Source organism: Arachis duranensis, chromosome 7 (assembly GCF_000817695.3).
Source record: "Arachis duranensis cultivar V14167 chromosome 7, aradu.V14167.gnm2.J7QH, whole genome shotgun sequence".
Lineage (NCBI taxonomy): Eukaryota > Viridiplantae > Streptophyta > Magnoliopsida > Fabales > Fabaceae > Arachis > Arachis duranensis.
The window spans coordinates 5,311,474-5,334,965 of NC_029778.3; the positions used below are offsets into that span (position 1 = coordinate 5,311,474).

General features: G+C 33.0%; 3 protein-coding genes across 3 annotated transcripts; 1 reads left to right on the forward strand and 2 right to left on the reverse strand.

Annotated features, from left to right (window-relative positions):
* Nucleotides 1–907: 907 nt before the first annotated feature.
* LOC107496677 (elongation factor 1-beta) lies at nucleotides 908–2,881 on the reverse strand. Its single transcript, XM_016117989.3, has 6 exons — nucleotides 2,664–2,881; nucleotides 2,445–2,561; nucleotides 2,243–2,315; nucleotides 1,657–1,774; nucleotides 1,340–1,453; nucleotides 908–1,241 (listed from the first exon to the last, which is right to left on the reverse strand). The coding sequence occupies exons 1-6, from the start codon at nucleotides 2,747–2,749 to the stop codon at nucleotides 1,078–1,080; spliced, it is 672 nt and encodes a 223-aa protein (XP_015973475.1). The 5' UTR covers nucleotides 2,750–2,881; the 3' UTR covers nucleotides 908–1,077.
* Nucleotides 2,882–5,185: 2,304 nt separating this feature from the next.
* LOC107496654 (uncharacterized) lies at nucleotides 5,186–8,502 on the forward strand. The gene is made up of 5 exons (XM_016117961.3): nucleotides 5,186–5,570; nucleotides 5,786–5,928; nucleotides 7,007–7,104; nucleotides 7,629–7,822; nucleotides 8,087–8,502. Exons 1-5 carry the CDS (start codon nucleotides 5,426–5,428, stop codon nucleotides 8,374–8,376), a joined length of 870 nt encoding a protein of 289 aa, XP_015973447.1. The 5' UTR covers nucleotides 5,186–5,425; the 3' UTR covers nucleotides 8,377–8,502.
* Nucleotides 8,503–9,132: 630 nt separating this feature from the next.
* On the reverse strand, nucleotides 9,133–11,905 carry LOC107496687 (probable complex I intermediate-associated protein 30). The gene is made up of 6 exons (XM_016118003.3): nucleotides 11,734–11,905; nucleotides 11,465–11,578; nucleotides 11,214–11,359; nucleotides 10,840–10,920; nucleotides 10,625–10,723; nucleotides 9,133–9,583 (listed from the first exon to the last, which is right to left on the reverse strand). Exons 1-6 carry the CDS (start codon nucleotides 11,783–11,785, stop codon nucleotides 9,389–9,391), a joined length of 687 nt encoding a protein of 228 aa, XP_015973489.1. The 5' UTR covers nucleotides 11,786–11,905; the 3' UTR covers nucleotides 9,133–9,388.
* Between the last annotated feature and the right edge of the window lie 11,587 nt (nucleotides 11,906–23,492).

A 23,492-nucleotide genomic window follows, 5' to 3' on the forward strand; every position in this document is an offset into this window, starting at 1 on the left:
CAATGTTTTGAATATATAGTATATTTTTTATTTCTGTCTATTAAATTTATCTAAATATTTAGGAACTAATTGTTAATATTTTTTATTGATATATTATTATTTTCGACTATTTAAATTAATATTTTCTACTACTCAAGTTATTATTATTATTATTATTATTAATTTGATAACATTTAATAAATACATATGAATCTGCTTTAAAATATTTTAGTTCATTTTTTCTTATAAACATTGAGTTATTTGTTTATTGCATGCTACACCTTTTCTTTATTAAATATAAATACTTTGTGAATTTCTTTATTTTATAGATTGTTTGGTATTAGTATAAATAACAAAAAAAATATATGAAGTTATTTAATATAAAGTAATCATATTATGGATAACTTATTTTAAAAACATATTTTAGACATAATTACGGAAAAATAAACATTTCCTGTACATTATACATGGATACATACACTAGTAACTTTAAAGATATAATATTTTTCTAATTTTAATGGTATGTTTGACAATAATACAATATCCACCAAGTTATTTTCAACTTAAAATTATTAATTCTCCACTATAATCTTTTTTATTATATACCCAAACATAGTAGATCATTTAAAAAATAAATTAATTAAAAAATACAAAACTATTTCCTTTACTTTCCAAAATGCATTGTATGAATTTTCATTCAACTCTGAAATCATGGTTTAAACAAAAATTACAGGCTAACTTTAATTCAAACCATAATTTAGTATTTTGCAAATGAAAATCCAAACATATATAGAACTCTTAGAAAGAAAGCACTCTATTCAATTATTCATGAACAGACAAAAACTTGGACCAGAGTTCCTTTCATGATGATTGTCACCAATTTTTTCAATGCTCATTCCCACAAATTTTGAAACCTAATAATTAGAAGTTGCACCAAATAGCAGATACTTAAATATATATCTCTCTTTCAATTCCAACAATTCTAGTAACAAAACCATCACTGAAATAGATCAAACATACTAAAAGATGAAAAAGTGAGGGGGGAAGGGGTATCAACGAAAAACAAACTAATCGGCCGCTTGAAAATGGCAAGATGACTTAAATTTTGTTGAATGCAACAATGTCGCAGCTCTGGATATACTCGTTGCATGGCTCGACAGTGAGATGCTCCTCGATGAGGGAGTCGACAGACACAAGGTCATCAACAATCGTCATCATGATCTGTAGCTTCTTGATGCCGTATCCAACGGGAACCAGTTTGGCTGCAATAATATCAACAAAATTTTGTCAATATAACAATATATAGACTATAAATTCAGCAATTGTGAACAAGAATGAGTTTATGAAAATATTCACATACATGCTCCCCAGAGTAGACCCTCCATCTGAATGCTTCGAACAGCCTCTTCCAGCTTCTTCATGTCTGTTTCGTCATCCCAAGGCTTAACATCAAGCAAAACGGATGACTTTCCACCTACAAAAATGTCAAATTGACGAAAAGACCATCAAGAAATTTTTTCAACCTATAATTCTACCATATAAACAAACACATTCCTAATTACAACAACTAGAAAGGGAAGTGTATTGAATAAGTATATTCATTGATCTTAGATTTATATGAACGATTAACACAATGATTTAAATGCACAATTCGATCAATAGTAGAAAAAAGCTTACTTTCTTTCTTCTTTGTGGTCTTCTTTGCAGCCTCCCTTTCCTCAGCTGCCTTCTTATCCTCCTCTGTCTCATCACCGAAGAGATCAAGATCGTCGTCATCAGCAGCAGCAGCCGCCGCCTACAAAAACCAAATGAACCACAAAGACCCAATCAGCTTAATTAGTTCACCTATTGGCTTCTGTAGAATTATGGTAACTGTAGTTTACAGTTCACATAAGGTTGAGCATCTATACAAAGTACAAACCAACAACTCATTGCAGATTTGCAGGAAGCATAACTCGAATAGCTCAACTAACAATCCCACTCAGGGAAACTAGGTAAGTAAAGAACTAAAGATACAAATATAGCTACAAAATTAGGCTTCATTCTTTCTAAAATTTCCAAACTTACTCAAATGGGCATAAACATAAAACAAATCATTTGATTTCAAACTCAGAAGTAATCACTAAAACACTACATTATACAACAAGAAAAATGCATCAAACATTCAAACAAGTAAAAGGCATCAACCAAGTAAGTATAATGTAAAATTGCATACATAGAACAATTAAAAAAACAGGGATTAAGGTAGATGCATCATGCATACCGCTTTGGCAGGTGCAGCTTCAGCTGGAGCACCTTGGCCAGCAAATTTCACACCTTGAGCTTTGCCAGGAAAACTGTTCATTAAAAAGGGAATCAACTTTTCATATTACTTATCTATAAATTCTAAATTAGCATAAACAACAATAAACAAATCCAAATTTGCAGCAACAAAAAAATAAATAAATTGGGAACAGGGAACAAACCTTGCGGCAAGATGGGAAGAGACAACATCGTACCACTTGGCAGCACTGGGAAAAGAGCTACCTGGCTTCTCCGAAACAAAACCATACACTTTGATATCATCTTTTGTCAATTGATCCCTGCAAATAGAGAAAGGCCCAAATAAAATTGAATCACCCAATTTTCAAAATCGATGAAAAAGATTACTCTTTTAAGTAATTGAAGGAAGTATTAATTGGTACCCAGAAACATAGGTCTTCCCAGAGAGGAACTCCTCTAGGGTTTTGAGACCAGACTCTGTGTGCAGATCTGAGAAGGTAACAGCCATTGGTAAGATTTGGGAGGCTTCGAATTGAAGTGCAAAGAGTGAAAGAGTATCACTTGGTGTGTGAGAGTAAAAGAGGCGTAGATCAATTCAATGGCTGATATTTATATTATGAACGCAGAAAACCCTAAATCAGTCCCCACTTGTGAGCTCAATTTCTCAAAATATATGCTTTCAATATGCTATTATGCTCTCAAAATTACATACTAGTGCTCACTTCAAAGGAAATAAAAATAAAAATAAAAATTTTTAATTTCAAAATCTATTTACATTTATAATTTATAATTAATACTACTAAAGGAAAAATTTTCAAAGAACTTTACTTTAACCACTAATTAATTGCTTAATTTTATATTTATAGAATGTAAAATAATAATACTTCATAACAAATACAACAATCCTATAACACATGCATCTAATTTTAATATATAGTGTCATGAACAATATTTGAATAAGTTCAATTAAGGACATATGAAGTTTCACATCAATTAAAGAAGGAAATTAAACATGTTTTACAAGAATATAGATATTTTTTTGTGTGTGGATGCATTTGACTAGTGATATGGGAATTTTTGAAAGTTCGTATATAGATTGATGTGCCAACAAAAATGTTGGCCTTACTAACCTGGCAAAGAATTTGTTACAAATTAATTTTATATATTTTATTTAATTATAAAAATTATTTTTTATTTTATAAATTATTATTTTATTATTTATCTATTATGTTTATTAATAATAAAAAATAAAAATAATAACGAATTAAATCTTTTATTGATCGTAATAATTTTTTGCAATCTCAATCGATTAAAAGTTTTTCTTTGATCTATTACATTTGTTGAGGATTTTGAAATCAAATTTCTTAAAAAATCAATCTATTGAATTAATAAAATAATAGTTTGAATTTCAGAGATGTAGATACTTCTATTTTGTGGACGCATTTTGATAAAGGAATATTCTTACTTTCACATCAAATAAAGAAGGAAATAAAACATGTTTTACAAGAACATAAACTTTTTTTGTAGATGCATTTTGATGAGTGAATATCAAAAGTTTTTAGATTTTGTATCTGGATCGATGTGTCAACAAAAATGTTGGGCCTAGTTAAAACCGGGTGATACTTCTATTTTGTAGACCCGTTTTGATAAGGGAATATTCTTACTTTCATAGAGCGACCCATTATTATAAATTTCCAATACCATCCCTAAAGGTCAGTGCCCTTTTTTACTTTGGTCATTACTTAATAGACCGGGAATGGAGACTGATGGGCTCCATATGAGTCTTAAACTCAGTTTTCCAGCTTGGTGGATCACCTTTGATATTTTTTTTGTTTCAACGATATCTCTCAGTCCGACAAGCCAAAGACTAATCCGCCGTAATACTAAACGCTATTTAAAGATTTGTCGTTAGCCAATACATTAGTACATGCAAAACGCAGAATTTGAACGCCGTACTTATGCGAACTAGTAAACTAACTACTAAACTAACCCAATTTAATTTGGATCACGTTTGACTTTTTTTTTTTTGTTTCCCACGGTATCCCCCAACCCGGCAGGCCAAGGACTAATCCGCCGCGGTACTGAAAACATTAAAATAAAATTATAATTCAAATTTGTTTTAAACTTCTAAAAACATTTCCATTAGTTTTCGAAATTACATATCTCGGTTCCCGTCTAGTTCATATTGGACATTTGAAAAAATTGAATCACAAAGTGTAATTACAAGCAAAAATAAAATTGTTCATAATTTTAAATTCAGAACTAATAAAAATAATTTTGTGACTAGTTTTCCTCCTTTTGCCAGCCCTACTTGTTTACATCTCATTTCAATTTCCTGCGAAATTCTTCGAGAAGATAAACATCACTTCGAGTTGTTCTTTTCTAATTGTATTTCAGCCTTAGGCAGCGATACTTTTATAAACAATTATTTAATTAATTATAGTATAATTTATTAATTTCATTCAAACATATGTCTCCACTGTAGCCAGATTTCTCTTTCAAAAAATTTTTAATGATATACCAAGTGTCTCTTCTTTCATTTTAGTTTCTAGATAACACTCAACAAGGCTTAGGAAAATTCTTCCTTTAGCTGCTTCCTATCGTAATCATACATTCATTATGCGTTTTCAACTCCAAACATTCATTGAGCTAATAAGAATCTTATAACCACCACTTTTTCTGTTGGATAACAATAATAAATAAGAATAATTACTACGAGTTGAACTTTCTGTCTTACTTCTTAGGACCAAATCAAACGTTATTGGATGCTGAACTTTTTAGCAACACATCAAATACTAAGAAAGCTTAGTAGTTTTGTTAGTTAACCAAGAAATGATTCGTTGGCATCGATGGCTCAACCAAAATTTCTTGTCTAATTTGTATGACAATCAATAGGGACCATGACTATGATATAGAGGGAAAGGTGCTTAGAATTTGTCAACACAAGAGTTTTTTAACAAAGACACTTGAAAAACCCATCATAAATATTAAGTGGCAACGTGAAGAAGATATACCAAGTTCCCTACATAGGATACCCGTTAGGGTCAATGTCCTTTTTTGGAACATGTTAGAAAACAAAAACTTGATTCACATAATTGCCATATTATTGACATATATATTCTTAGTAGGGTTCTTTTTTTTTTTTCATGTTTGTGCTCCTTAGTATACTAAGTTTTTTTCTGCCATGGAACCTCAGAGTATAGTAGTTATCCAAGATTCAACTAGAGAAGTGAATTTGAGAATTTTTGAATGGGCTCTAAATAGTTTCTTACTCAGGGCAAGAGATAAGCTCACCTTAGCGATAGTCTTGCATGAAGTTATCACTCCAAGTAAGTGATCTTCCATGAATTGTAGAAACTTCTTAGAAATTCACTTTTATCAATTTCACCTGCTTTACACATCTTTAGATCAATGTATTCAAACAGATAAAGAAAACAAATGTATATAATAACCACTGTAAACCTTGTTTACGGCATATTAATTTCATCAATCAGTTATGTTAATTGTGTTAGAATTTTCATAATTTTTCTTGTTATTTTGGCAGTGGGTTACAAAAGCAGGGTGGACAGTAATAATATGATTGGAGCAAATCAAAGGGTGATTGAAGAAGAAGTTAATAACAAGAAGAAAAAGTATTTAAAAGATGAGGGACTTATTAAGATTTTCAACCTTTATCAATCAAAAAAGGTAACTTCAATACTTATCAAAAGTCCCCACCCAAATATATTGGTTTCGCTTTTGGTATAAACCACCAACACCTATATTTTGGAGTAACTAGATTGCAACTAATTTGACTCAAGTCAGGTGGAATCATTAGAACTCTCCTAACACTAGTTTATTTGTCATCCTCATAATATGAACTTGAGACCTTACTTAAACTAAATAAGTAACATTGTTTGAATCAACAAAGTGTTTGTATGACAAATGGTGTTATTACCCACTAATATCGTACAGTGTCTAAAAGAGATGATCAATGAAAGTGATTTTTGAGAACTTTAGCCTCAAAATTTTCATGTTCCTCTGGTTTTTCTATGGCATGACTTTACAAAACAGAAGTTGCAATTTCTAGCAAGCTCAATTCCTTAGAGTGTGCAACCAAGAGATAGAGAAATTTCTTTGCAGTAGTAAAGTTCATCCTCCTAGCATGTGTAGTGAACAATATTCAAATTCAAAGCAGAAGATGGCAAATAATATTAGCACTATGCAACTAATTTATGTTACTATTCCAACAATTGATGTATCTAGACAATCTTTTGTTGTCTAAATGCATTCGTTTTCTAATGTACCACTTTTGTCCAAATTGACAGTTATTTCGAAACAGATTGGAGTAATAAAGATTTCCTCTACCTCTGACATTAGCACAAACTCATTAGTGTTGACAATTTAATGGTTATGACTTGTGGTTCTGGGCACTAATAGAAATAAGACAGCACACTTGTACTGCTTGCCGGCAGAAAAATAGAGTGCTCATGCAAAATCTTACAGATCGAATCAAAAGAAGGTACAATCTTTAATAGTAAGAAGCAGAGGATTTGGGTCACTCTGTTGCTTCTATTTAAGGCATAATAAACTCGTCAACATTATACATCAACCACAATAATTACCATTTCATGACTAGCAACGAAGGATGAAAATCATTTAGTGATTGCAGAAAGCAACAGATAATCTCATCAGAGAAGTAGATAAGAAAAATATAAATCTGTAGTGTCACATTTTTTTAATACAATTTCTACTGCTTATTACACATCACATTATAATGTTTCAGGTTGAGTTTAACATAGAAGTAGCTATAGGAACTTCACCTAGGGATGTTGCTCTGAAAATTTCCAAGAAGATGAACGCAACATGGTTGATATTAGACAGGTTAGATGAAATTAAAATTGATTTGTAATCGGAATTCTCTTCCTTCTCCTGGCAAGACATTCATGGCAACAATGATATATTTCTTCTGAATCATTTCATCTGAATATTGTTGCAACATCTCTAATAAATATTAGAAACCTCTAACTCAGGTGCCCTTATGTTCAAGCATATCTTTCTACTAAATTGTACTCTTACATTGGCTGCATTCTTATGCTGTAGCAGCATAAAATGACTTTAGAATATAGGTCAGATGAAATCATGCAAGTGTAATCAGATTAGGTGATGCCTACACTAATCTTACCTCTAGAAAGGTTGGTGTCATGTTTATAATGGAGGTTAATGTCAAATTTGATAAAATATTAGGTACCAGGTATTATTTAACTTAATTGTTAGAGAAGATTAATGAAGTGCTCTTACAAATAGAGGAGTTCATGCATAATATAGCCTAACCATAGTAGAGGTTAGTGTAACTTACCACTATCTAATTACAAGCTCTTAATTTACCACATGCACATGGATCACAGGAAGATGAAAAATGATGGAGATTATTTCCTCAATAAACTTTCTTGCGGTATATCAAGAATAAGGCGTCACAATAGGATTATGCATTTAAGAGGACGACCTGCTCTCCATCAAAATAATCAAGATCACACCCATGATAGCATACCAGTCAGCATGCCAGACAGTATACCAGAAAGTACACCAGATGAACCATTTTGTAAGTACTAGGATAGTTCTATATCTTTCGTGAATCGTGATACTAGTTCTTAATAACACTGAGTTCGCTTTTTAAGTAAAGTTTTGATTCAAGTCTTGTAAATAAAAAATCCTAACAGTGAGTCAACCCTATTTGAGTTGTTTAACTATAGTTAACATCACACTTGCTACTTTCTTCCAAGATTTTGTTTTATTGCATTTTCACCTTCCTGAGCATATGAATTCCTGCAACTAGTATCAATCTAATTTGTGGTTCATATAAAAGATCGTCCAAAGATCAATCCTGACAAAGCAGAGTGCTCAAACCGAGGTGAAGATAGTGAAGAGACAAGTTGTGCTCCAATGGACTTTGCTAGCATAATCACCAAGAAGCCATTGAAAGGCAAATTGAGAAGAGACGGTGACCTAAAAATGATATCCACTCTTGGTGGTAGCAAAAGTACTATGGAGGATCAGGAGAGTTCAGAGTTCCTATCATATTGTGGAGCTAAGAGCTTTTATCATGGAAGGGCTGAAGAATATCAAGTATGTGAACAAGTTTTCCATTTTTTGTAATTAGCACTTTAGCACAGGTATTGTCACAATCTATCCTCGGTATCATGTGGATTTGGAGCAAAACTATATATCAAATGATATGAAAAGATGTAATTTAAATCTGGCCATTGTTTCATTTCAACATAAAAAGGATATGCAGTTGTAGGAATGCTGCTTCAATCAGTAAACATAAAATTAGATTGTTTACTAAATATTTGTATTTTTATACAGAGATTAGACAGAAAAATTATGCTTACATTTCTGCCTACATTGTTCTTAGTTTTTGGGTGAACAAAAAATTGGATATATTTTTGTCCCAAAACATACACTGTGCATACTCTTAATTTCCAAATAAATTTATGTTTCTCAGTATTTCTATATTTCAATTTTCAAACAGTCACCAAAACTAGCCTTCTAATCAATTGACAACAGAAAATCTCTTTGGTTTTGAAAATTTCAATCTTCTAAGTACCCGTTAAAATATTCTCACCATATGCCTCCTTAATAACCACTCTCTTACACCATTTTTCTCTTTTACATATCAACCCTCTTCCATACGGTATCCTTCGTGCACTAAGAATAAGAAGTATTGCATTATTTTATTATTTTCATGAAATCCACATAATGAAACCTTCCCTTTTTTCCCCTCTCTTTAGTTTGACTTTCTAAATTAACTAGTTTGTTTATATGGAGGATTTTTGCAAGGGGTATATTGAGCTGCAACTCAACTAGAAACTGAACCAAGAATCTCAGGTTTGGCAGAATAATGAAATAATATTTAACAAAGGTAAAATAATGAGAATATGATTAATATGATAAAAACAATAAATTCTGTTCCCTAAAGATGCTTTCAAGTGAATATGAAACCATTATTGGACAAACTGTAATATTAGAAGAGCATTGACAGCGGAATAAACTTTTTCCTTCATCAAACATAAAAGATACACTGGTATTACGAAACAAGGTCAGAATTCATCATCCTAATAGATCAGAATTTTTCTATCTTTATCTGGAAGACAATAACCCATATACCTCATTGTGTTCTCAAGGCCTTAATCCATTCAAGTTCAACTCTGAAATCACCTGGTCCAGATATAGTGCCTTCTATACCAGCACCACCTTCAGCATTGACAGACAAAGACATGCCAAGAACACGAGACGGATTCATCTCAATTTCCGCATCTATAACATTGCCTCTCCAAGTCGGTAAATACCGAGCTAGAGGAATCTGTGCAATCAAATGAAATTCCTAAGCATATACCTGAGGTGTTGAAATTCACAATAGAAAACAAATACAACCAAATGTGCAAGTATTTATATTGTTACAAGGCACTAGGGCTGGAAGTGAGCCAAACTATACCAAGCTCAAACTTGGCTCATGAAAATTAAGCTTGGCTCATGACTCGACTCATTAACAATTGAGCCTATTTCGTAAGTTCAAGCTCGATTCAACGAAAGCTCGTGAATATATATTAATATGCATATCCTATATGCTTTTAATCTAAACTATTAATATTATATATATATAATCGAGTCAACTCACGAGCTAATGAGTTGAGTTTATCCAAGCTCAAGCTCGACTCATTTATTTTATGAGCTCAATTTCAAGCTCAAACTCAACTCAAGAGTTCAGGTTATCGAGCTATTGATGAGTCAAGCTCGAGCTAACTCATGAGCTGGCTTGACTCACTTCCTGCCCTACAAGTCACATTACCAGCACTTTGCATTCACATTCATAGAAAAGCAACAAGGACCAACCTAGCAACAAGTCATTCTATAATCCATAGTAAACAACATTGATCAGATCTGGTTCACTAGCTAACATGAGTGACACTCTGGTCTCTAATCATCAACTCATGAAAGGTGCCGAATTCAGGAAGGAATATCCAAATAAAAGTAACAAAAGAAGTTTTAAGACTATAGATAGATTCAGAAGAAATGAGTAGACATCAATTTTTTACGCAAAGAATTTAGCTCCAAGAATGCCTCAGGGTCTTTCCAACTTGCAGGCTCTATGCTTCAACCATTTCACATTTTTATGAAAAAGCAAAAAGGCAAACTATCCCAAATTAAAACCTACACCTGATAAGTCATTTTTACAAATTAATTAAGCATAACAAACATGCCTATGACTGAAAAATAGTCAGAGCCTCACAGATCACTCAAATTATTTGAGAAGACTTACTACATATCGTAGTTACCCCACCCTAGTCCACCATACGGCACATTAGGTTGTAACTTATAGCGGTCATATGGAAATGGAACTTACCTTTAAAACATACCAATTGCCTTTGGGCACATAAACAAAAGCTTGCCATGAGTTATCTTCCATCTGTGCAGGTGAATTGACCCAATTCTCCGTGTAAATCTGCACCAAAACCAAACTATTTATGATAGTTGCAAGACCACCCAGAAATTAAATCCTCCAGAATTGACACCACAGTGTTTCAGCATTGAGAATTGACAAAACAAAAAGGCACTCACAGTAGATATATAACATCTGCCATCCCCTCTAAGTTTCATTGCAATAGTATCATATGATTCCAAATCAATGAAGCCACCAAACTGCAAATTTACAAAGAATCAAGGAGAAATAATTTATTTAACATTTAAAAAACACATATTTAAGCAGCTGATCATGTAACTAAATCAATGATTTGAATCCATGACCCTCCAGGTCAGGTCACAACTCACAAGGCAGAAACCCTATCGTTATTCCAAAGCTCACTCTACTTGGAAATCCCATTAGCAACAAAATATGAAAGATAAAAGAGCAATAATTCCTAGAACAGCAATAGCTACTTAGAACAATATTTCCTATTCCTAAACTATTCATTCCAAAAGTTAAATTAAGCAACCTTTTTGGAGCGCATTCCACAGAAACCGCCACGAGCAATGCTCCATTTAGCACCCTCAGTGACATCCAAAGAAAGGTTACCAGAGAAGATCCCAGTAGCTACTCCATGTTCAGAATCAGCTATCTCGAGAGAAGCAGATGACAACCCTATGCAGCAGCAACAACAAATCAATCAAACATTCAAAAATAAAACTCCAGCTTTGCATCATTCATATCAGAATCAGCAGCAGTAACAAAATTTTCGGTTGTTACCTCCGAATTCAGAATCAGAGTACAAATGCCACTTGGATAACTCCTTCTTGGAGCCGAAATTGAAGATGAATCTCTCCGGCGGAGGCATCATTTCATCCAAATTACCAGACAACGCTTTTCAGGTTTAGTTCCAAATCATTTTTGCAAACACAAGCAGAGCAAATGAATAATAATCAACATCAACATCAAAATAATCATATTCATCTGAACCCTAAGTAAATTAGCAGTGATCAGAACAGTGAGAAAAAGGTGAAAATGGAAGAAAATACCTCGCTTAGTTGCAGTGACCGAAGCTTCCCACAGTCTTCGCAATCTCGCCATCTCTCTCTCTCTCTCTCTCTCTCTCTCTCTCTCTCTCCCCACGGAGCTGAGGAAGGAGCTGACAGTGTCTACACTCGCTCGGCGCCTCCACCGTCTGTGAATTGGGCCTAATGGGCCTCAATGTTCTTCGGTCTACTCTGGTATGTCAAGTATTTTTTGCCATAATAACTTTACAACAGGGATTTATTTGGGCTTATAAGCCCATGTTCCATTAGTTCTGTCTAAAAGAAAAAAGAAAATCTGACCCTTGAAAAAACTAATTTAAGTTGGTCTTCCTCATTCGTTTAAGCAGTGTCAGGATTCGAATTTTATTTTATGTATAGAATAATTTATTAGTCACTTAAAAATAATTAAAAGACTAACACGTTTAGTATATATATATATAGAAAAAAAAAGTGTGCTAGTATTAATTTAAGTAAAAGATAAATATAAGAGCATTAATATTTTTCACTAAAAACTATGAGAAAAGAAAAAACTAAATTGAGTGCATGGGTAAATTTATAGATAAATTTTATGTATGATATAAAAAGCTACATGACCAATAATTTTTTTTTATTTTTGTTTTACGTTTTAATCAACTCTTTTTCTTTTTACATCAAAAATACTGGTTCTTTAGCATTTTTTATTTTAAACTTTTTGTGCAATTGAAAAAAAAAAACTGAAAACAATTTTTTTAACAAAATATTCCGTTTTTTATTCACATATTTAAGGGTGACAACGGAGCAGGTAGGGGTAGATTTTTGCTCTACCCGATTCCGTCCCGCCTTACAATAACTCGCATAAAATCTAGGGTGTTTACGGTGCAGTTTGGTTCGATTTTAAGGAAAAAAGTCATCCGATCCGAACGCTTAATTTATGTGCGGTGCGGTTTGGATTGAGTGAATTTTTTTTGGAAATACGATCCGATTCGATCCAATTACAAGTGGTTTGGATCAGTTTGTATTTGCAGTTTTTTAAATAAAAAAATTAAATACAAATAACAAATCTCAACATCAAATTTTAGATAACTAACAACAACATAATAAATCTTAACAATATCTTAAAAAATCAATGATAACGTAAGTAGTATAATTGTAAATATAATAATAAAATAATAATATTATAGCATGCGATTGGGATTGTATTGGATTGGATCAGTTATGAAAAATATATTCAAAATCCGATCCAACCCAACGGTTTACAAAAAATCGAATCCAATCAAATCCGAATTAGTGCGGTTTTAATCGATTTTTTGTTTGAATTGGATTGAATGAGCAATTTAATTTGGATTGGTTTGGATTTGAACACTCCTAATAAAAGCTCTTATCTGCAGGTAGTAAATAGTTGATCTTTAACCTGTCTCTACGGATATTTTCCTACTCCTATCCACTTCTATAATTATTAAAATCTAATAAATAAAATTAAATTTTAAATTTTGTATAACCATCATCACATATATAACATAAATTAAAATAAAATTTTTAAATATAATATAATATTATTAATTATTTTATTATTATTTTATATATATTAAACATATTATATATTAAAATTATATATTATATATATATCGAGACGATTAAGGGCGGATAGCATTTAAACCCGCTCTGCTCCGCTCCCCCAAAAAATCCACCGGGACGGGATGGATACCAGGATGATGTTGCTATCTCTACACATATTTATCCTGGACGCACGATGGTAACTAAATTTTTTGTAATTTTTAAAGTGATGACAAAAAAAATTCTCTTCATACCTATGTTATCTAATTAAATCAGAATTAAGATCTGATAAATTTCTCAATGAAAAAGTACCTTTTTGTTTACGTTTTAGATATTGTTTAGATATCATTTGTTAAAAAGTTTTTATTCAATTTAATAAATAAATAGTCTATTATCCTGGATATATATTTACATTTTTTAATTTTAAAAGAAAAAAAAAAGGAGCGATACAATACAAGTATCCAAGTCCAGAAGTCCAAGCAATTGAAGACTAGCTAAGACTACTCCTCAATTTGAGGTGAAGCCGTGAAGGATTTCTATATGGAAAAAAAAAATCGGAAATTAATTATTAATTACAGTAAAACAGACAATTAACCATCTATGTTGGCACAATGGCACTTACTTTGGTTTTTAGGGAAATATTCCAAATTCAATTAAATAATAAGTAATAACTTTCTTTGACTTCGAAATTGCTGTAGTATTATTATTTAACTCCGATTCAATTGTTACTAATAACAACCGTCCTCTTCTAATTCTACTCTTCTTACCCTTTTCAACTTCTATCTGTAATTTATTTTATTAAAATAATAATATAATCTATGTAATTAATGAAACTAATTATAATTATAGTAAATTAATCAATTAAATATGATGGCTATTATTCAATAAAAAAAATTAGTGAGAATTTTAAATAATAAAAATAAAGAATATCTCTTTTTTCTTTCTTTAAAATTGAAATATAAAAATTACGAGTTTTTAAAAGAGAAATATGACCAAAAAAAATTCTCTAAAAAATAAAAGATTTTGATTTTTTCTGTGCCATGAACCAAAAAATAAAAATAAAGGAAAACATCTAAAAAAATTGAGAGGTTGTCTAATAACTCAGTTGATCAGAGGCAGAGCATTGTATTTACAAATGTCATCACTCATCACACAAAGGTTATTGGAAGTAGCGGAAGCAAGAAAGTGAAAAAAAAAAAAAAGAAGGAAGAGAGAAGAAAAAACATCTAAAAATATTGGAAAAAAAACGAGAGAGTGAAAGAATCCAATGAAGGAAGAGAGAAAAAAAAATATCTAAAAATATTCAGAAGCTGTCTAATAGTTTAAATGATTAGAAGATTATAAATTGTCTATCACATAAAAATTATTAGGAACAGTGAAAACATAAAACTGCATTCATAACCTTTAAATTCCTGAATTAGAAGCAGATTCTGACATCAAAAAATAGCTATAATTCAAAGGTATGTTTTAAATTATGTTCTTATAATATAATAATCATAAATATTAAGATTTTTTATTGTTAGAAATAGTTTCCTAAAACTAACAGTATCTCAATGCTTCTTTTTCTCTCTTCAAAGATTAAGCTAGCTAACTAACTAACCGCCACACTCTTATATAGCGAAAAAATTCAGTTTGTACTGTTTCTTCTATTTGATCAAGAAAATTATAGTTAGTAATTTATTGTGTTCTTCATCTAATTCACTAATCAAGATCAATTTTATTATATTTTTCAATCTAATTCATTAAAAGTGTGGATTTTTTAGTTATTGATGGCTATGGTATGGTAGAGATAACATGAGATTTTTTCTTTGTGTTATCGTGTTAATTTTAAGTTGGTTATTTTAATTATCTGTTTTAAGCCTTTAATTGCTCCACTGTATTGTGTTGAACTCTTTATTTATCAAAAAAAAAATTGTGTTCTTACCTTTCAGTAATTAAATGCAATTATATTATATCAGTATTTTTTTTTGCGTTCATTTGTCCTTTTAACATGCGATTATTTTTTAATGTTTGTAGTTACTACTGAAATTTTTCGAAGCCCGAAAATTCAAAGTTGTTGAATCAAACAACTGAAACAAGTTCATATTCAATTACACATCTCAAGGTTTAAGAAGAGATTAAAACTCAATATAGAAGATCTTTTAATCTTTTGGTATGTGCATATTTGCAGAAGAAAAAAAAAAGAAAAAAAAGTGAAACATCAAATAAAAAAGGAAACAAAAAGGGAGAGAAAAAATTAGAGAAAAACTAACAAAGGAATAAAAAAAGTGAAGAATTTGGAAAAAATATATATATATTTTTTGTTCACTTTTATGTGAGTATGAATAAAAAACTGTCATTAAAAACACTCAAATACAATTTAGATTTCATAAGATAGTAATTGGCTCATAAAAATTTTATATTTTGTGTAAAAATGTCTAAGGAATCAACTAAAATATCAGCCAATTCAATCAATTTCTTTTTATTTTTAATTTTAAAATTTAAAAAAATTAAGATTGTGATTTTTTTTTTTGTAATGAACTTATTTTTTCAATTAATTGGTTGCCTCCTTAATTGGTTCCCTACGGAAATCGATTTTGTGCAAATTGGTTGAGGCTAATATTATGCATAGTCATGTTTGTGAAACATTAATCATAAGTGTTGAAATAAAATATTCTCTTGGTTTTTGAAAAAAAAAAACATAAATGATTAATTTTTTTATGTATATTTTTTTCTGTTATTGGATAAAAATCATTTATATTTTGTTCATTAATTTTTTTTTAGTCTATTAGCTATTAGGCGGAGTAGTAAAGATATGAAAAAAAATTAAAATAACTTATAGAAACTCCTTTTCGGTGACATTTTTTTTATCCTAAGAAAAATTATATAACAGTACAAATTGTAAAAGAAGTAACGATTTTATTGTTGGAAAAAGGTAAGGATTTCTATTTCAATTTTTAAGTACAAACAAATTGGAATTGATTTCTTTGTTTTGAATTCCTTTCCTTCTCTACTTCATGACTTCTATTTCACATTTTTAGAAGGAAATCAACGGAGTAAAAATCAATTAAAAAAGTAAGCAAGATATTTAATTAAAACATAAATAATTCAAATAGAAATTTTTCTTTTTTCTTTTTACATTAAAAATATTGATCCTTTAGCATTCTTAATTTCCAATTTAATTTTTCTATTAAATTAAAATAAAAACTGAAAACTTTATTTAACTAATATATTTTTTTATTTAGGTATTTATAGTGCACAATAATAACTAAGACTTGGTTTGATAAAACTTTTCGAAAAGGTGTTTGTATTTTTTAAAAGTTCAAATTCCTCATTTTTTTGGTCATATAATAGAAACGAAAAAAATCCTAGCAGAGAAAAAGTACGTACTCCGTACTCAGAGAGAATGAGAGAAGGAGAGAGCGGGAGAGAGCGTTTGAGGATGAAACACGGTGAAGAAGATGGCCATGCCATCGAAAGAGATAAGGGGGAGAGCGTGGGAGGGTTTGCATCAGGTGTGAAGGAGGGATAAAAAAGGGCGACCTTAGTTCTAGGGTAACTTCCAAGATTTCGTTCTGTGACAAGGTTATTGGTTCTACGGTAGCCACATGGATAAATCGGGCTGAAGCTCTAGATGAGGATTCCATGGCAGTGGTCACTGGAAAACAAGGAGATCCTATGCCTCCAAGAGTTTGCTTCTCCGAAGAGGCTAGGAACATCCTTTCTGAACCATACAAGGAAGCAATTGTGATTAAGATTCTTGGAAAAAACCTTAGTTACACGGCCATGTTTCACAAATTGAATCTTGGATGTGGGTTTTGGTTACTTCCTCGTTAAATTTGATCGCATGGACGATCGAGAGAAGGTTTTACTAGGGGGCCATGGATAATCTTCGGTCACTATATTGCGGTCAAGCCATGGACACCGGATTTTAAACCTTGTGAGGACACTATCAGGGAGACTATGATTTGGATTCGAATCTCTGATTTGAGCATATGGTACTATCAGGATAAAGTCATGATGAGAATTGCTTCTGCTGTGGGGAGACCAGTCAAGGTGGATTTGGCTACTAAGTTGGCAGAGAGGGAAAAATTTGCTCGGGCTTGCATGCAAATTAATCTTGGTTTGCCGGTGGTCCGGAGTGTGATTGTCGATGAGTTTGAATATAAGGTGGAGTATGAATGCTTACACCTTATTTGTGACAAGTGCAATTGTTTCGGGCATCCAGCAACTGACTGCAGAATGACCCCAATAGAGTCGGAAATGGTGGATCGAAAGAAAACATCAGTGATCGAGACGGCAGCCCGGGTGGTGCAGCCACAGGAAGCCTCAAAAGAAAAAAATTTTGAATTTGGATGCAACCCCAAAGAGTCAGTGATAGTTGCAGAAATTGGGGAGGAATTAGATGATACGTTGCATGGGAAGGAAGTGGGGTCCCAACATTTGGAAAATGAGGCTGCTGGACCAAAGTCAGAAGTAAAAGAAGAGAAAAATTGAGCCAATCAAATAAAGTCCAACAAACCTCTAAAGACAAAGTGCCCGTGCGCTCAAATCAGAAATTAGACCAGAACCGTGACTTTGGGCTACGTATGAAAGGAGCCGAATCAGGGGTGAAGACCGGGTCGGTTAGCGGATCTAAGGCACGCATGGCATCTTCCAAACAGCAAGGGATGAAGGGCAAAGCTATCTCCGTTGCGGTGCCGACTTTCACTGCCATTATCAAAAAACGGACACAAGAGGTTGCACCCTTCTTCTTTGCAGAATTCGTCATCGACTCCGGACTGCCTTGGCGACACCAGCAAGCAGCAAATCGGCGAATTGGAAGGATTGTCAGTGGAGGGACACAGACAAACCGGGCAACAACCGGACAAGGACAAGCAAGTCTCAGGGGGATATGATGGTGGATCTTCATCATCTCGTTAGGGACTTCAGCTGAGGTTGGTCTTTTTTACAATACAATTGTTTTATGGATTATTTAGATTTAAGCTTTCCATTTTGGAATATTAGAGGGGCTTATAATAAATTGGTCTGGGTTCATAGTAAGGAGTTAGCGAATAAATTTCACCATACTTTTTCATTATGTTTGAAACCTATATTGCTTTCGAGAGGATGAAATCTTTTTGGAATAATCTAAGTTATCAGGGTGTTGGTATTGTTGAGGCTAATGGTCATAGTGGGGGTATCTGGGTTCTATGTTCTAATTCAAATATTTCTGTGAGAGTATTTGATGTAGTTGATCAATGAATCAGTTTTAAAATCACTATGGGCAATACATCTAGTTACTGTAGTACGGTGTATGCTAATCCGCATATACATCGGCGTAAAGAACTGTGGGGTGACTTGACAATGATTGCTAATATGATTCACAGACCTTGGATTGTGTTAGGGGACTTTTAATGATGTTCTATTGCAGAGTGAAGTTAGAGGGGGGCAGTTTAGACTTGCCAGAGCAGAACAATTTGCAAAAACATTGGAGGATTATAGGCTGTTTGATATGGGGGCTATTGGGAGAAGATTCACTTGGTACAGGAAGGTGAAAGGTAGGGTGCAGGTGGCTAAGAAGCTTGATAGAGCAGTCATCAACCAGGACTGGCGACTAATGTTTTTGGAGGCTTATACTGAGGTGCTGGCGCACCTTCACTCTGATCATTGCCCGTTGTTCACTAGGTGGAAGATGGCAGAGAGGGCTACCAAGGGCCATCGTCCGTTCAGATTCCAGGCTGCATGGATGACTCGTCCTCTTTTTAGGAATGTTGTTGATACAGCTTGGAATATAGGAGCTTCGGATGTAGTCAAATGTTTGTTGGAGGTTCAAAAAGATGCAACTAGCTTCAATAAAAATGTTTTTGGCAATATTTTTGTTAAGAAAAGGGAGTTGGAGAGGCTTTTGAATGACGTTCAGATTACTCTGGAGAGTCGGGAGGATCAACAGCTTAGGATCAAAGAGCAAGTTTTGCATCAGGAACTGAATGCTGCCCTTCTTCAAGAAGAGTTGTTGTGGCATCAAAAATCTAGAGAACAATGGGTAAGATGTGGAGACAGAAATATAAAATTTTTTCATCTGCAGACAGTTATCAGGAGAAAGAAGAACAAATTTCATGGGTTATTTTTGGAGGATGGGTCTCGGGCCACAGAGACTACGACCCTAGAAATGGCGGCAAATTCTTTCTTTCAAAAAATCTTTTCTACAAGGGAGGATATTGACCTGGATGCCATGGGGCCTTTTCCTTGCCCGTCTCTTAGTACTGAGGCTTGTCAAAAGTTAGTGGAACCGGTGACGTATGAAGAGGTTAAAAGAGCTGTGATGACCATGAGTTCGTTTAAAGCCCCAAGGCCAAATGGATTTCAAGCAATTTTCTACAAAGAGTTTTGGGACTCTCTTAGCAACGATGTGTGTGCACTGGTCAAGCGAGCCTTTGAGGGTGAGCCAATGAATGCGGCTATTTTCGATACTCTCATTGTTTTAATTCCTAAAGTGGAAGTTCCCTCTTCCTTACGGGAGTTTTGGCCTATTAGCTTATGTAATGTAATTTATAAAATTGTCACAAAGGTTCTAGTTAACAGGTTCAGACCTTTTCTGTCGGAGATCATTGGTCCTTTGCAAGGATGGTTCATTCCAGGAAGAGGAACCACAGAGAATATTATCATTGCTCAGGAGATTATGCACTTCATGAGGAACACCAAGTCTCGAAAAGGGACCATGGCATTCAAGATTGATTTGACTCGAAAAGGGACCATGGCATTCAAGATTGATTTGAAAAAAGCTTATGACAGGGTAGAGTGGCATTTTTTGGAAGCTACTTTGGTCCGATTTGGGTTTCCAAAGGCTACCATTAATCTTATATTGAAATGTGTGACTTCCTCTTCGTTGGCAGTTTTGTGGAATGGGAACAGGCTCCAAAATTTCAATCCGAAGAGAGGGTTGAGGCAAGGAGATCCTATGTCTCCTTATCTATTTGTACTCTGTATGAAAATGCTTGCCTGCTTTATCTCTCATAGAGTTTCCCAAGGTTTGTGGAACCCAGTTGCGGTTTCTAGGAACGGACCACGACTCTCTCATTTGATGTTTGCAGATGATCTTTTGCTTTTTTGTAAGGCATCAAAAGCTCAAGTATAGAGGTCATGCATTGTTTGGACTTGTTTTCTAGAGCGTCAGGTTTAAAGGTAAATCTTCATAAGTCAAAGGCCCAGTGTTCCAAGAGGGTGTCAGAGAGGAGAAAATAGGTTCTCTCAGGGGTCTCTAACATCCGATTATGCAATAATTTGGGTAAATGCCTGGGAATTAACATCGGTCATACCAGAGCTTCCAGGAAGACGGCTCAAGAGGTTATTGAAATAATTTCGAGGAAGCTCTCCAATTTGAAAGGACGCCTACTGAATAAGGCAAGGAGGCTTTGTCTTGTTAAATCAGTTATGGCCTCTATCCCAGTTTATGAAATGCAAATTTCTCTTCTCCCAAAGTATGCATGTAATAAAATTGATTCCTTGATGAGACAGTTCTTGTGGAAAGGCCAAGCGACTGGAAAAGGGCTACCTCTAGTCAGGTGGGAGGTCGCCATAACTCCTAAAAAGGCAGGAGGATTGGGTATTAGGGATACTTCCTGTGCTAACATGGCGCTTCTGGGAAAGTTGGTATGGGATTGTCTAAATAATAGTGAGAAGTTATGGGTGCAGGTTCTGAAGCATAAATATCTCAGGAATCAATCTGGTATGAACTGAAACAGTAGAAATTCTTCATCAGCTACCTGGAAGAACATTGTTAGTGCCTATGAGCATATCAAGGAAGGGCTTCATTGGAATATTGGAGATGTCCACAAATCAATTTGGTATGATGAGTGGACTCCTTTTGGTAAGCTTTGTAACATTGTTCCTTATGTACATATTTCTGAATCAGATTTCATGGTGGCTGACTTTGTGGAAAGGGGTGTCTTGGAAAGTTGATAGTCTTACCATGCCTATTCCGCATGAGATTAAGCAGTTTATTTGTGGTCTGAGATATCCTAGTTCGACTGAGTTGGAGCCACAGTGGAAGTGGTGGCCTGTAGCAACAAAAAAGTATAGTGCAAGGGAGGGTTACAGATGGTTATTAAAGAAAATATTAAATTGGAATGCCAATAGTAATTGGAACTGGTTGTGGAACACAAACATTCCAGAAAAGTTCAAATTTACTATGTGGCTTGGCTTACATGATGCTCTACCAACTGAGACCGTTCGATTCAAGCGACATTTAGCTTCTTCAGATATGTGTAAGAGATGTAACAAGGCGCAGGAGACTATGGAACATTGCCTTAGAAACTGTGAATGATCAAAGGCAATTTGGTATATGTTGGATTCTAGTATCCTGAACTCGACGGCTGGTACTGCTCTTGAAGAGTGGTTTCGGAAGGCCTTAGCTAACAATGAGGCGTCCTTTGGTGCAGGGCTTTGGTGGGTATGGAGACATAGGTGCAATGACATATTCAATACTCACAACCATTGGACAGACCATAAGGTTGTTGCCTTAGCCAGAATTACCGCCAAGGACTTACAGGTTTACAGGAATCGAAACAATGCCTTTAGGTCTCTCCGAAATTGCATGTGTTGGGAACCACCGGTAGGCAATAGTTTTAAAGTTAATTGTGATGCAAGCTTGTATATGGATTCAAATTTAGCGGGATTTGGGTGTATTATTAGAGATTCTAAGGGAGATTGGATCTTGGACTACTCTGGAAGCATTCCCCCTTGGTCTATAATCAGATGTGAATTATTTGCTGCTTGGAGGAGGCTTGTTTTAGCTTGGGATTGCGGTTTGAGGGATATTATATGTGAAATGGATTGCCTTGACATTCTGCCCATCATGCATGAGCTTACAAGTGGGTATTCATCTGAAGTAACATATTTGGTTCACAAGATTCAGGAGCTTTTATCTCGTCCTTGGCTTGTTCACGTTGAATGGGTGTCCCGAGAAGCAAATAGAGCTGCGGGTTGGATGGCTAAATATGGTGCCAAAAGTAACTCTAATCATGTTATTTGGTCTGAGCCTTGTGTTGATCTCCAACAAATCATCCGCTCGGATTTATGATAGTTTTTGCTTTGTTTCTTTCATTGTTTAGACACAAAAAACTCCTCATTTTGTGTTTGGTAAATCAAAAAGATCACATGCTTGTGCTTGCAGCTTTTAAAAAATCGGAATACTTTTAAAAACACGATGGATCTTTTCAAAGATGGCTTGCACTTTTTAAAATTTAAAAATCTAATATAATTTCATATATTAACCCATTTTTAAATTTAATGCTTATATTTATGTCTATAAAAGAATTTTTAAATCTTAAGGTCATTTTACCAAACGCAATTGTTATTACTTGTGTTTATTGAAAGCTATTTTTAATTTAATTTATCAAATATAAATATTATAATTTTTAAAAAGCTATCTTTTAAAAATTAATTTTTATAAATTATTTTTGAAAAGTAAAAATTTTATGAAACTAAATTTAATTCCCTTTGTAATTTTTAGAGTGATGATGACTAAGAATTCCTCTTCATACCTATTTTGTCTAATTAAATCAAGAATAAGATGTAATAAAACCTTAATAAAAAAACTCCTTTTTGTTTACATTTTAGATATTGTTTAAACATAATGTATTAAAAATTTATTAAATCTAACAAATAAATAAGGTTTAATTACTCTGTTGGTTCTTATAGTTTTGTAAAATTTTCAATTAGGTCTTTATACTTTTTTTCTTTTTTATTGAGTCCTTGAACCACTTTTTTTTTAATTGGGTCTCTATACTTTTTTTTCCTTTTATTTAGGTCCCTATACCAATTCTTTTTTTTTTTTTTTTAGTTTGATCCCTATAAAATTAAGCCAATTATTACTAAGAAAGACTTAATTGGAAAAAAAATTAGTACAGATATCCAATTAAAAAGAAAAAAAGGATAAGAACCTAATTAAAAATTTCACAAAATTATAGGAACTAATAGAATAATTAAACCAATAAATAATATATTATGCCAGATATATATTTACATTTAAAAAATTAAAGAAAAAAAATGAGAGACACAACTATATCTAAAGTCCAAAAGTCCATAAAAAATCAAAGACTACTACCCCTCTATTTGAGGTTTTGGTAAAGAATATCTATATCAAAAAACTTCGAAATCAATTATTAATTAAAAATAAATAAATTAATTCTTGATTTTTTAATGTATAGACATTTAAATTTCTGTAAATTTAAAAATATATTTAAATTTTTTATTTTTTAAATTTAGAT